The sequence below is a fragment of the Amia ocellicauda genome, chromosome 9 (assembly GCF_036373705.1).
Source record: "Amia ocellicauda isolate fAmiCal2 chromosome 9, fAmiCal2.hap1, whole genome shotgun sequence".
Lineage (NCBI taxonomy): Eukaryota > Metazoa > Chordata > Actinopteri > Amiiformes > Amiidae > Amia > Amia ocellicauda.
This window is the reverse complement of record NC_089858.1, coordinates 513,175-528,091: the sequence shown is the minus strand read 5'-3', so window position 1 is coordinate 528,091 and position 14,917 is coordinate 513,175. Positions and strand designations below refer to the sequence as shown.

General features: G+C 44.0%; 1 protein-coding gene across 1 annotated transcript in view; it reads left to right on the top strand.

Annotated features, from left to right (window-relative positions):
* astn2 (astrotactin 2) overlaps positions 1-11,108 on the top strand; it is a 492,640-nt gene extending 481,532 nt beyond the window's left edge. Inside the window, exon 23 of the mRNA XM_066712608.1 lies at positions 10,250-11,108. Coding sequence (XP_066568705.1) covers positions 10,250-10,487 — 238 coding nt within the window. The 3' untranslated portion in view covers positions 10,488-11,108. The remainder of the gene's footprint in view (positions 1-10,249) is intronic.
* The last annotated feature ends 3,809 nt before the right edge of the window (positions 11,109-14,917 follow it).

Sequence of the window (14,917 nt, the reverse complement as noted above, 5' to 3'; positions counted from 1 at the left end):
GAGGAGGCTCGGTTATGTTTTGGGGCTGCTTTGCTGCGCCTGGCACAGGGTGCCTTGAATCTGTGCAGGGCACGATGAAATCTCAAGACTATCAAGGCATTCTGGAGTGAAACGTCCTGCCCAGAGTCAGAAAGCTCTGTCTCATTCGCAGGTCATGGATCATCCAACAGGATTATGACACAAAGCACCCAGCTAAAAGCACCCAAGAATGGATGAGCACAAAACAGTGGACTGTTCTGAAGTGGCCTGCTATGAGTCCTGATCTGAATCCATTGAACATCTATGGAAAGAGCTGAAACTTGCAGTCTGGAGAAGCACCCATCAAACCTGAGACAGGTGGAGCAGTTTGCTCAGGAAGAGTGGGCCAAACTACCTGTTAACAGGTGCAGAAGTCTTACTGAGAGCTACAGAAAATGTTTGATTGCAGTGATTGCCTCTAAAGGTTGTGCAACAAAATATTAGGTTGAGGGTCCCATCATTTCTGTCCATGCCATTTTCATTTGTTTTATTATTGACAATATTATGTTGAAAAACAAAAGCAAAAGCAAAGTCTGATTTCTATTAAACATGGAATAAACAATGGTGGATGCCAATTACTTTTGTCAGTTTCAAGTTATTTAAGAGGAAATTATGCATTCTTCATTTTTTGTGGAGGGGTACAGACAAATTTGAGCACGTCTGTACATTGTATTAAATCCTTAGATTGAAGCAAAACAACATTATTCATATTACATTTGATGACTTTTAGCCATACATGTTTTTTACACGATATAAATCAAAACATGTCTCTTCAGGATTGGTAAAGCCATTCTTCGGTGTGAAGGTTACTTTGTTTGAGTGGATTGTGGAAGATGGCAAGTCAGGAAACCAAAGACAAACACTTTTTTTACTGCAACAAGGGGATGTGTCACAGTTTACATCGCTGGCCACTGAATATTCAGTTATGGACTTCACTATCCATTTCTGTTTGAAATGATTGAGTGAGTTGACAGAATAGCCAACACAAATCTGGGATGTCACAAGTGAAAGTGTAATGTGGTTGGGAGAGGTGGGAACTGGGAAATGTCTCATCACACCTCACAATACTTATTTCTTGGCCCTCTGACTCCTTCTTCTGATAACCTCCAAAGCATGTCATCTAGGTAGCAGTAACGGTGTCAACAAAACTATTTCCACAGTTCACTTACTTTCCTGTTTCTTAGGAGGCTTTTAGTTTACCTCAAATACATATTATTGTGGCATTACAAGAGGGGTATCTTGTACAGTTTAATGTTTAAGCCATTTCTTTAACCTCTCTCGCTGTTCAGCTGTTCTTTTCGTTGTTTCTCTCTGCTTTATCAGTGGCTGCTGTCCTGTCAGTTTTATGTGCTTTGCCTCAGTGTTATTGTTTAACTAATGTATTTCCTCTTTACCAATGACCCAGACAAATCACCTTGACCGCTGACCCATACAAACGTTCTGTCATTTTCCCCCATTTCATTTTTAAATAAATTAGTGGCAAAACCCCGGACATTGCTTTGACGAGTAACAGGCATTTTGTCTGTGAATCTATCGGGTCCTGGCAGGGCTGACTTGCCCATAGTAGGTAGAAAAATAAGTCATCATAATGAAGTCATGAATTAGTTGTAACATTTTATTTATTGTTATGAATGATGGTGGGAAATATGTGGTTCCTAGTGAGGCAGAAAAACTGCAAGAAATTGTTTATTTGAACTGCCTGTTAGGTGAAGGAAAATATGTGGATGCGATCATCCTACACATAGCCATTCTCCAAGATAAGACACCCTTGTATATTTCTAGTCATTTTACAGCTCACTTACAGCCAAAGCCATCCTGTGGTCAGGGCTGCAGTTAGTCGGAAAGCCGCAGAGCAGAGGGGCTTCACTTGAGCCAAGTCCGCAGCCATTACTGCTGGACACTGACAGCTGTCTCCCATGTGCCTGCACACGACGGGCACCTGAAAGACATCCAACTGTGACATGCCCTTATAAACAGAGGTCTGCACCAGCGGCATGCCGGCACACGCGTGGGCATACAACGCCAGAATGCATAACATACTGAGAGCTCAGCACAAGTGTATACCGCTCTCTTGCCAAGCACTGAGAGAGAGAAAACACCTGAGACAGCTGACACCATCAGCTGGGCCAATGGAAACCTCCTCCCACATGACCAAGCGACAGCTGAGTGTTTTAAGTTCTGAGTTCTGGTGGGAAACCCGGAGGGACGACTGAAGAGAGAGAGAGGAAGAGAGAGAGGAAGAGAATGCCCTTCTGTTTGTTTTAATGGCAGACAAGTTTGATTGTTTTAGCAGGAGACAGAAATCTGTGTGCACCCAAATCAGAAACCTTTGGTTAAAAGGACATGAATATCTGATCATGAAAGTCCGAAATATGCTCTAGGGTTTATTTTGTTTTGTGTGACTCATTACAGCATATATCAATTTCCATTTTATAAAAGTCACTATTTAAGTCTAACTTACTTGCATGAAGAATTATTTGTAGACATCCAGTATTAGAATTGTCCATTTGTCCATTGATCACTCCATCCTCCTCTCCTGCCTTGCTGACCTTGGGATCTCTGGGACTGCTCTCACCTGGTTCTCCTCCTACCTCAGTGACCGGTCCTACCAAGTGACATGGTGAGGCTCCTCATCCACCCCCCAACCTCTCCTCACAGGCGTTCCCCAAGGCTCTGTCCTGTGCCCGCTCCTGTTCTCTCTCTACACTTGCTCCCTGGGCCCCCTCATCGCTTCCCATGGTTTCTCCTACCACTTCTACGCTGATGATGCCCAGATCTTCCTGTCTTTTCCCTCTTCCGACCATCTCATCCCCTCTCGCATCTCTTCCTGCTTGTCTGCTATTTCCGCCTGGATGCACTCGCACCACCTCAAGCTCAACCTCTCCAAATCGGATCTCCTGTTTTTCCCCCACTCTTCCTCACCTTCTGCTGATCTCCCCATCTCGATCCCCTTGGAATCCACCACACTCTCTCCTTCTTCTTCTGCTAAAAATCTAGGAGTCACCCTCGATCCTGCGCTCTCCTACACCCAGCACATCACCACGCTGACAGGCACCTGTAGATTCTTCCTGAGCAATATACGCCGGATCCGTCCCTTCCTCACCGACTAATCGACTCCGCTACTCATGACACATCTTTACAGACAGTACTTGTAATATTAGTCCTCTATCCCTGCTAGATAGCACTTCACAGTTTCTATTATGCTTCTCACGTTCTTGATTGTTCTCCTCCTTGCTCCCTTTCCCATAGCCCTTGACAGTGACCCTACATCTTGACAGCACTTAGCTTTCACCATCCAGGATGTAGGACCTCACTTACTGTACTTGTGTAAATTGTAAATTAGAATTTGTAAAATGTTTTATTTTGAATTGCTATGTTTTAGCTAAATTGAATTTGTAATGATTGATACCTTGTACTCCACTGTATTTTTGCACTTTGTTTGCACTTATGTTGTAAGTCGCCCTGGATAAGGGCGTCTGCCAAGAAATAATAATAATAATAATAATAATAATAATAATAATAATAATATATATGAGGTCATTTTATTTGTATTATATTTCTTAGCAGACTTAAAATTGTTAAAATATATCACCTCATTGTTATATACAATTACCCATTGATACATTTGGGTTTGTACTGGAACATTCGGAGTACATTGCCTTGCTCAAGAGTACAACAGCAGTGCCCCCCACCTTTGTTTAAAACATTTAAACATAAAGGCACGATAGAAAGGCATCAATGGGATGACCCCATAGTAATTGTGTAGAACACAAGTTTGAGAACAAATTGTTAACCTTTGTTATAAGATTTCCACTGTCTAAACGGTTTCCTTCTTATTGAACTTTCTATTTTACCTTTGAAATGTCAGTTCTTCAGTAGTGTTTACCTTTACGTGCTTTCAGTCAGGTTAAGCATTAATGCACCTATTCCTGTTTCCTATAGAGAGAGTCCTTCAGCATCCTCTTCACGATCAATACGTAGTGTTGAAGGGCCAGAGCACAGTCACACTAGACTAGACGCACAACCCCACATGCTCAACAGTTCACAATAGCTTGTACAATTCAAATATAGACAGTATAAAGACAAAACACAAACTTTTCATTATTAAACAGCAAGTCACACAACGATTGTCTTCAAATCCGAAAGCTCTGCCCCACAGCCAGGCCGAGTACGTGCTAGAACGTAGAGTCCGTACGGCCCCGTGGATCTGTACACGTTACCAGCAGAAAACCAAGACTCATCTCTACAAACACCAAGTAAGGCAATGAAACCTAAAGGGGAACTGCATCACCACCTGTCTGGGGTTTCTGAACTGCGAAGAAATGACAGTAATCATGCAAGGCAGAGCGACCATCTGTACGTTTTCTTTGAACATTAACTTATTATTTCCAGCACTTGGTTGTTTATAACACCAAATAAAAAATAATAATAACAATAATAATAAAACTTCTTTATGAACCCACTTTTCTTCATGTTACATATTGAGGGACTTCAGCTCTGACTCGCTGCATGTCTTGTACATCCGGGCTGCAGGCGATTGTCGAACTAGGTGACAATGTGTGTTAGCAGTAGTGCTTCTTTTGTGAGTGTGATCTCTTGCCAGTGGAGTGTGTTTTAATTAAGTGTCGGGCAGCCATCTGATAGCCATGACGTTTGACATGCATGAAATGCCAGGTCTCTGTAAAATGCTGCGCTGGATTGGAAATAGCTGGTTACACTTGTAAACACAAATGAACTCCTAATTGGTTTTATTGCTTCTCCTTCCTGTTTATGTTAATGTCCATATTTTTAGTATTGTTCCGTGTGAATGGTTGTTTTTTGTTTTTCCTGTTGTGTAGATCAGCAGCTCGTGAAGATGTTGGTGATGTGGCGTGTGGTTTGCTGCCGTCAGGCACTGAACCAGGAGGTGCCACAGAATTGGCAAGAGACACGAGGATGACTTGCTTAATCGCTGTCCTCACAGCAACCTTGACTTTTTCTCTTTCGTGTCAGGGCACAAGAAACAATCAAACTCAAGCTCCAGTTTTCTTTCCTTTATTCCCATTGATGTAATTCTTTAATTCTCATCAGAATAAATGTTACTGATGAGAGAAAGCCATTCCGGATCTCTGGCCGATGTGACCGTTAGTGGGTCAGCGGTCGATCCTTTTTTTGGATTCTGGCACATCTGAAGTAGAATTTCCTGAAGGTTAATGCGATATAAATACAATGCTGCAAAGTTTTTGTGAGGATACTTTTGTGAGGATCTTGTGTCTGTGCAAATACACAGATGTCCAAAGGTCTTTCAGCTGAAGGTGTGCCCTTCTCACCTCATAGGTTTTCATTTGTCTCTTGTTAACTGAAAAGAAACTATTATTGTGTCACCAGAGTGCAGTTTGTTTATGTAAACCATTTTGTTTTTAACTGTACAAGATTATTCTATCCAAACATCGTGCAAAATAATGTATGATTTTGGAAAGTACGATTCCCTGTGAAGCCCATTGTGAAAGGTGTGTGTGTGTGAGATTGTGGCCACTTAGGTTGTCAGCAAGACAGGCTCTCGTGTTACATTTCTCTTTTTTCCGCCCCTGGCCAGGATCCGTTCTTCGTGAGGCCTAGCCATAAATAATGTCATAAATTTGGACGGGTTCGTCCTGAGGAAGATTCCATTTCCATTATATGAAAAGGTAGCCACGAGACCTAGGGAAAACCCACTGGGAACCATTTGGATGAAAGACAACATATTATTTACAGCCTACAATTGGCAGGGTGAGCCTTGTTGCTGTAATTTATAATGCAGGCCTATCAGAGGTGCTTTTTAAAAGGCAGCATCCTGGCCAATGAAAATGGGATCACTCAGCATTACTTCATGCAAACTGTGACCACTCCACGGTCATATGGAGCAAATTGGGACATACCCTGTCCTGTTTCAGCTACTCTACATGCATATCCAGTTATGGCTGTAGTTTTCATGGGCACTGCTGTAGGATCCTGTGTTTCTTGCAAGTGAAGTTAATGATATAAGACTGACTGTTTGCTGGTCCTTACTAATGGGGGATCCGGCCCATTTCTTTGCGACTGGCTCACCAATTCCAGAACTTGATCCGTCTGCTTGTTGAAGGACTCCAGTGAAAGGTCTTGCCCTAATCTGACAGTTTGAATTGAATCACTTGACGTTGATTTCAGTTTGTTGTGTTCCTGATCTTTGTCCATGGGTAATGGGCTCCTTCCAGGAGCTGACCTGAATGAATCCTTCTTAGGCAGGAACATGAAGGTTTGCTTTAGTGTGGCCCCTCTCAATGTATCTCTGATATCTATATCTATAGCTTGGCCAATTAAATCACTATTTTATTTACTTGTATCTGTTGACTTAGTGTCATGGCAATTATTATTTTACTTGTGTATCATGTGCTTTCAACAATAAGAAGCTAAAATAAGCCCCCACATCTTCAGCTTGACAGAAGGTCAAGAGACGGTCAGAGATCGAGTGAATGCTATCAGAAGTGCACGCCTTGTTCTCGTCTCCCCGTGTGACAGAACAGACCCAGGCAGTGAGAAGAAAGTCAGACTCTGAGATGATAAAGCACCTGACCTCGTGTTGTCCTCCAGCAAAGCCCACATGCCTATAGAAACTAGAAGTCTATTCCTTCAGTTCTAGGCTTTCCGTGTCTCATTTATTTGAAAGAAAACTCACAGTTGTTCAAATAAAATGTGGAAATGAACCTTGAGTTATGGCTGCGGGAGATTCTGGGTCCCAAAAGTGCACTTAATCACCGCTGCCCACCAGCCTGCGCCAGTCTGCGGATGGCTCTGTGCCATGCATCTTAGGTGGCAACACCCCTTCCTTCAGCACACAAACGCCAGCTGGGTCTTGCCAGCGTTAAATTACACTGCGCACTGCTGCTCAAACAGACACAGCGGACCTGTAATCACCGCGCTGCGCAACACGCACAAACCACGGGCTTCCCTGTGAACCTCAGACAGTGAGGAGAGTGCTCTGCTGTTGGATTGTTCTTTTAGCTGATGGGGACAACATGTCATCACTTCCAGAAATATAGTTAGAAGAATAAAGCAAATGACAGCTTGACACTCCTGGCTGTAACTGATTATTCACAGTGTATACATCTCACTCGCACGGCGGAGGCGATATACTCTCAGGAAAAGGCTAATTTACCAGGAATGGGATACGTTTCATGCACATAGTCACTAGTATTCTTGTCGGAGCTCTGTGCAGCTTGTTTTACAGCACAGATACGAGCATCTGTGTGGTTTGCTTTTTATGTTTAGACATGTAGTTGTGTCTAAATGGTACAAGCATCCTTCGTAAGAGATGGGAGCAGATGGCATTTACATCAAACGCAGTCCCACTGTATCCTTCATGTTATTGTACGTGCATTGCCAAATGGGACATTAATCCAAAGGCCTGTCTACATTGTGGACAATAAAGATCCGGCTATTATTCTTTGGAAAAGGCTGATGTCCCCTGAGATATTGACTACATCCAAGACAAAGAATACATTTGTCGAGATCAATTTGTCAACATGAAATACATTTCCATTAGACGCAGTTTTTAATGGAGCTTTTGTCTGAGTGCGAGTATTGTTTTCTGTATTAATCTGATTGTCGTTGTTGAAGAAAGTCTAGTGACCTTCTCTCTCTTTTTTAGGGGGGGACCATTAACTTAATTTAAAAAAGACCAATGGTGGCTTTGATAAACTCTGAGGTTGTGCCTCATTTACATGTTAATGTTACATGGTCACTCTGTTAGCCAAACTCACAGACCTTCTCTACGAACAACACCTCATATCAACCCCAGTTTCCGCAACCCAAGTGCGTCTCAGTTCAACCACCCTCACCACACTCTCTGAATCTTGCATCCGTCATCCAAGACCTGGGTTTGAGTCTCAACTTCTAATCCATGAGGAAGCCCATTTACTTTCACACAGCCTAAAAGGCATGCACCAAGTCATTGATTAATTAATGTTATGATAACAGAGGCTCCTTGCTGTTGTCGTTGTTATTATTATAAATCATAATAGCCATAATAGTGATCATATTAATAATAATGTCTTTTAAGGTTGATGCCTTTTCTAAAACAAAACAAGTCCACGGTTAGTCTGTATAACTTTTTTCTGGTTGTTTTTAGCGATGTTTAAATCCAGTTTAAACGATAACGAATTGTCTTGAGCTGCACATTCAATGAAGTGGCCCATTGGAGCAGCAGTATAACTCAGACTTTTTTCAGATACATGGATAAACAGTATAACAGCATTATTCTTGTTGGTATTGTTATTAATATTACTCATGATCATAATGATAATCTTTATCACGCACGTTAAATGACCCCTTTAGCATGAATCAAGAGTCTCGTAAAAGCAGACAGTGAGCTCCGGTGAGCAACGGTGTGTCAACATGACGCTGCGTTCACCACAAACTGCCCCGCGGAGGGCAGGAGCTGCGTCATGGATCTCCAGAGGAAAAGTGAATGACATGCTGTTTCAAACCAACATTGGATGCGTTTCAGTGAACCACACGCATCTGTAAGAGCGTCACATCTGTTCACCAGGCCCCCCCAGTCCTCTCTGACCTCCCTCTCTTTAAAATTATGACCATTCAGAAAATATCGCTTCGCCAGGCAACGCCTCGCCTCGCTTTCCTGACGTGACACAATTTCACATGGTGCTGTATTTCACTTTAATAAACCTGCCTGCACTTCATCCAGGAGAGACCTGTGCCATGTTTTACTGCTGCCTCGCCACAGAGGACAATAAATATGAATGGAAAACGAGTTTCCAGCGTTCAAATCCGCTCTCCGAACTGAACGCACCAGACGGCACATTGTGAAACCCTCCATCTCCATAGCACCTCTTCTGTTACTGCGGGCCAACTGAAATATTCTTCTTGTCTTTTTCCGTTGGTGTTTCATACCCTTTTATGATCGTGTTCACAGGGAATGACGCAGTGACACCAGCTAGAAAGAGAGTGTATTGCTCTGGCTTTGCGAGTGCATCAGAGTTGTAGTTTTTAACAGAGATCCCTCATTTTATAGTTTCAGCACCCAGCCTGGCATCGTTCTGTTCTGTGTTCACATCCTGTCTCAGCCTCTAGACTCAATGCAGTCACTTCTCAAGATGTCAGCTTCCACACGTGCTGGGTTGTGTCCTCAATGCTGTCACTCACAGCGCTGCAGAGCAATGCCCCCCACCCCACCTTAATGCCACGGAGGGCCGTACAGAAGCCACCCTTCTCCGTCAGACATGCCTGATGTTAAACAGCTTTGAGGACATTTAACTGCAGCTGAAGGTGAGAGCGCAGGACGTCCTCTCAGTGTAGAAACGTCTCGGGATGTTGAGAATGAAAAGTCAAATTGCAAGCAGATGGTGCTGAAGCATAATGGCATTTTATTGGGACTTTGCTATTGTTTCGCTCATAGTTTCGCCTAAAGCATCATGTGTAGCTGGTTAAAGCGGCTGACTAGACACATTTCTCATTAGATCTTTGATTTTAGAGTTTTATTTTGAACAGGGTCACAGAGGATAAAGTGTGAACCGCGACCGGTGCGTCACAAAGTAGATCGACCCCTACAGACATGTTCCCCGCCAGTTGGGGCCGGTCTGTCCTGACAGCCTCAGTTCAGCACAGACCCGGTGAGAGGACGTGGGTGAGAAAGCAGTGAGCGAAGTTTATTTATGACTGCGAGTTTGAAATAGGAAAGCTTTCAGCACAATTTCTTCTGCGTTTCATGGCTCTCCATGGGACTGTAAACCATTTGTTTTCTTCCATGCATTTGTCTGTCATGTTTAGTTTCATTAAAGCGGCGCTTGCATTGTGTGAGTGTGGGGGGGGCTACAGTGGTGTCCGTCATGGGTTTCATGTGCAAAGTCAGCAGTGCTGTTCAGTGTGGAGACTCTGTAATAAACCCACAGCCTGATTATTTGAGTCGCAGTCTTCAGACCAGAAGGTGGACGTGTGTGTGACGGTTTAAAAGCCCCCGTGTGAAACATACATGCACCGGACACAATCCACACCTTCAGAGACAATTAACTGACCGTAATTAAAAGATGCATCTTTGGAACTGGGTTAAGGAATGACCGTTTACTTGCTAATGAATGTGATCAATTGAGCAGCAAGTAGACACTGATTAGTGCACTTCCTTCACACTCATTCAGGGGGCAGAAACACACTAATCTTCCGTGTTGAAGGGGCTGCTCTTGAGGAATATCCTGACGTGAATTATTCTTGTCTTTCCCAGGAAAGCCCACCTGATCCTCCGGAGAGTGGAGAGGATAAGCGGATACTGCACGGCTCTGCTCCGAAGCGCCTACATTCAGAGCCGGACAGACACAGTGCCCTACATCTTCTGCCGGAACGAGGAGCTGCGGCCCGCGAACGCCGTGTGGCACGGCTCCTTACAGGACACTAAAGTCACCTGCATAGAGAAACTGATGTCGATACCTCGCAACACATACGGAGACCTGAAGCTGCGATGAGGGAGGCCTTCGCCGTGCGGACAGGTCTTCATCGTCACGGGACTGTTTTCTACCAAAAAAAACACCACGAACGGCAGAATTAACTTCACGGAAGTGCAGAGAATGTTTTCGAAGATAACGCGGTTTCCAAAGCAAGAGGAACTGCACCGCGAACTGGAATAAACATTAATTATTTTTTAACTTATTGGCATTTAAGTAGAGAGCTACAGGTGTGATATCAGAGCATGTAAGTGATTTCCCCCTACCCCCCCCCCCCCCTCCCAAAAAAAACTAAAAAAACTGGCCTGAAATTAAGACTTTGTGTGGGACAACATCCTAAAGGTGCTTCAGCTTTGTTTCCACAAGGACAACGACAGACAGAGATGTAGACCAATGGATTGCAGAGGGGAAATCGGTTACAAATGGTCTGCGTTGCTTTTTATTTTTTATTTTTTTTTATTAATACTCAGACTTGAATATAAAGCAACAAAAGGGACGCTGCTTCCACTCTAGTGTACAGAATGTTTCTACTGGAATTTGAAATGGTCTGTGTGTTTTTGGTGGTGGTTCATCTGTTGTAAGTTTAAGCCTGGGATACCCAGCAGTCCAAGCAGTTCAGTAAAGGCCATGGTTTCAGTTTCATGTGCTCGTCTCATGTCTGCTTTGTGTCAACGTGTGTGAAGAGGGGAGAGTGTTAGAGGCCAAGTGCGATTCCTGGGTTTGTGTAGAAAATGAACTAGAGTCCACATGTCAAATATGTCCAAATACTTATTGTAATCATACTGCATCAGTTGTTTTTGCAGGGTCATTGGGGAGGCGGTGATTGTAGAGTGGCATCAGTGTGATCTTCTAGCTTAGTGAACCATGCTTTGAGATCAAAGTTGACGACCTTGGTGTGAGTTGTCTTGTTTGTGACTCCCTGGACTACTGTGGCTCCTGCCTGCGGGAGACCACGTGTGAAATAACGGGTTGTGAGAATACGTGTGAAATAACGGGTTTGAGAACACGTGTGAAATAACAGATTGTCGGTCATGAGTCTTCAGGCCTCTCCAGGCTCCAACATGGCGATGTCATCTCTACTTTGGTTAAAGCGAGTGAACAAGGGAAAATTGGAAAACGAAAGGTGAGCTATTCAACAGAAAGAAAGGATCACTGGTGAATGTAAGAACGATTGAGTGCAGTCCGACGCTGGGGGTCATGAAGTATTCTTGCTCTGTACTGCCAGCTTTCAAACGATTCAGTCCTCATTTTGAACTGATTAAACCTGAACGGCAGACCGTCCCAAACGATTAAAAAGTAAGCAGCTCCAGGGGCCTCAAATCTTTTGGTTTGGAAGAAACACTGGGCATGTAATGTCAGGCTGCCACAAGTTAGCAGAAACCAGATGAAGGCTGGGCATGGCTGCGATGTGGCAGACCAGTCCAAAACATTCGATTGTTTCCCAACACCCAGGGCTGTGAGATGGATTCAATCTTGTCTGCTTTTAAATACAGTTTCATATCAATATTTATATTATTTCATGCATATATACATAATATATAGTAATTCACCTTTTTCTTGAACTGTCTCTAAACACAAACACACACACAAATTCAAATTGGGGACATTGATTTTAAATAAATACTCAATTTCAATAATAAAAGTAAAACATCTGCTGCAAGTCTGTCCTTTCTTGATGTGGGGTTTTAAATGCTGCACTGATTCTACACAATATATCCACGGCACGAGAACCACCGACTCACATCTGCCATGGAAAGCCACCAAGACACACAATGACGTGTCCAGGTATGCACTTCATCTTAAACCAGATGTAAAAATGTCAGTGTCGGTTCACAGAGTTGGTCTTCCCTCCCTCTGCCCAGCTCAGCACACTGAGCGCAGATAGAAACGGATACAAAGGCAGTCGACTCGGTCGGGTGAAACTGAGGAAACCCATTGTAGGTAAGTCACCGAATTGAACCTCCTCTTGAAACAGGCTTTTGCTTACACTGTCTGTTCAGTACGATGGATGAGGAGAGAGAGTCTAAGTCTCCTTATAAGAGTGGATCTGACTTTGCTGGTGAAAGCACTTCACTCACAGCTGCCACTGACTGTCCACAGCACTGGCTACAGTGGACCTGTCTGAACTGCGCTGTTTGGATGAGCATCTTCTTTGATTTGTATCTGAAAGGGAAATCTGAGGAATTGAATCAAGAACTTTGAGCTCTTTAGCCATCCTCTTCCTTTCAGGGAGCCGATGGCCAGCACTGCCCTGGTCACCCCTAGCTCCGGTGGTGGCTGTTCTGGGTTTGCCCCGCTGGCCTCGTCATCAGGGGTAAGGAGTGTCCAATGAGAATCGCCACTGCGGCCAGGCGTCCATTGAAGAGTAGCAAAGCCATTCTCTCCAATGTGTGCACACTGTGGCCCGTGCTTCGAGGACTGAGGTAAGCATACCTGCGCCATGGTTCATACAGTGGACAGACTGGGGGCCCCGCATGGCCGCTGCGCAAACACTGCCACTGATTTTCAGATCTGGGCTCGTGGCAGCTGCCCAGTCTCTCTCTCGATCCACAGAGAGCCGACTGACACTGACTGCAGCTGACGCTCAGATCGTTCTTCCTCCTCATGTCATTCTTAACGATGGCCGTTTTTTCAGTCTCTTTTCCATCTGATCCGGAGTTTACCTGGGAGACGGGTGCACTTGTCTACACTGCGATCATGGGTTACTGCGGTTTGCGAAGGCCAGGACACATTCAAAATGGTTTTCCTTTCCTTCTCTGGCACCATATTGTGTTGGACCAGGTGCGCGTGTAAACGTATCTTCCCAGAGGATCATGACGATTGAACTCCTCCCCTGACACAAGTGAGAGGCTTCCCTGGCCATCCCCTGTAGCCATGCTTGCCTTGCGCTCAGCTGTCAGGCGTGCAGAGGAAGCGTAGCTCTGAAACGGCTCTCCACACATTACATTAATCACATATCCCAAGTGAAGATGCTGCTCAAATAACCACACATAGCTCGCCCTATTTTGCATTTTTTTTTTGTATTTTTTGCCTATCTGGCAGTTTCTGAAACCTCTGTTTAAATGTTGTTTGGAATACTCTGCTGGCTCTAAAGGAATCCCCCCTGCCTCCCCTCCTGTTTTTCCACATTTTAAATCTTTGTAGATTCTCTTGGATTTCAGTATTTGCCAGATTTGGGGATTTTTTACTGACACAAAACAACCACTTGTTTAAATTCCACTGCACTTACACAGCATGGGGTGAAATCCAGAATTCCTCCTGGTTCTTTGCTTTCTTTTGGATTTGAGTAAAGCTCTGCTTTTGCCGTGGACATCGCCAGCAGAGAGAGAGAGGAGAGAGCGAGAGAGAGAGAGTCCATGGATACGACCGCAAGGTGTTTTTATGTGTTTGCTTTAGAAGGAAGAGAGATTTATATTAGAAGAATGACATTTGGCAGCTGAAAGAAGCGGGTTACGGTCAACAAGAAGTTATGTCCATCTCCTTCCTTAAGTAATATTAATTATTTGCGTCATTTGGGTGATAAAAAGGAGACAGATTGGGCTCCGAGAGTCCAGAATAGGGTCCCCGGGTGCTTGTGTGCAAATAACTGGTCTGTCGAGCGCCGAGAGTAACTGAGACACTCAGTGCTGCAACACATCTGCAGGCTGTCGGAGGGAAGCGGCTTACAGCGGAGCCAGAGCCCAGGTGTGCTGCTCGGTCACTTGGTGCCGTTCCAGGACTACCAGGGAGCCTGTTGTGTTGGTGGCGAAGCGGTGCATTCTGGGACAGGGGAGCAGGACAGGCAGGCTATAGACGATGCCATCCCATAATATTGTGAACATGTGTTTCTCACAGTCTGATGGCTCCCAGCAGGACAACAGTGTCAAACTGTGTTGTTCAGAGATGGAAGTAGAATATTGTGGAAACATTATTTTTCTGATCATTAATGTTCCATCAAAAGAGATGAGTGTGTTTTTGTGTGTTTTTGTTTGTAATGTAATTAATTTATAAATCCCCATCACATATACAGCAATAAATAAATACACACATGAAGAAGTACAGAGCTGAGGCTCAGTGTCAGAGATGTGCGCTGTTATGGGTCGTGGTGTTGATGAAGAATTCAGACTTTATGCTCTCGATCGCGGCTGAAGATTGATATCATCCGATAGTCGATATGAATGTGCAACTCAGTGTTAATGGGATGATGAAATCAAAGCACAAAGCATGAAAACCAATTCAACAGAAAACTGCATCTGGATTAATAAACAGACTGAGGTGCATCTCTGAAGCTGAACTGGAGAGAATAAACACAAAGCAGAAAACACGGACCTTCAGTGCTGAACATCACTGAGGCAAAATGACCGTATTGTTCTCTCTCTACATTGTATTATTATTAAAAAAATATATTTTATACCTGTTTATTGTTATCAGTCAAATTGTCTTGAAGTGACTTGAGCCGGATTGTAAACTCC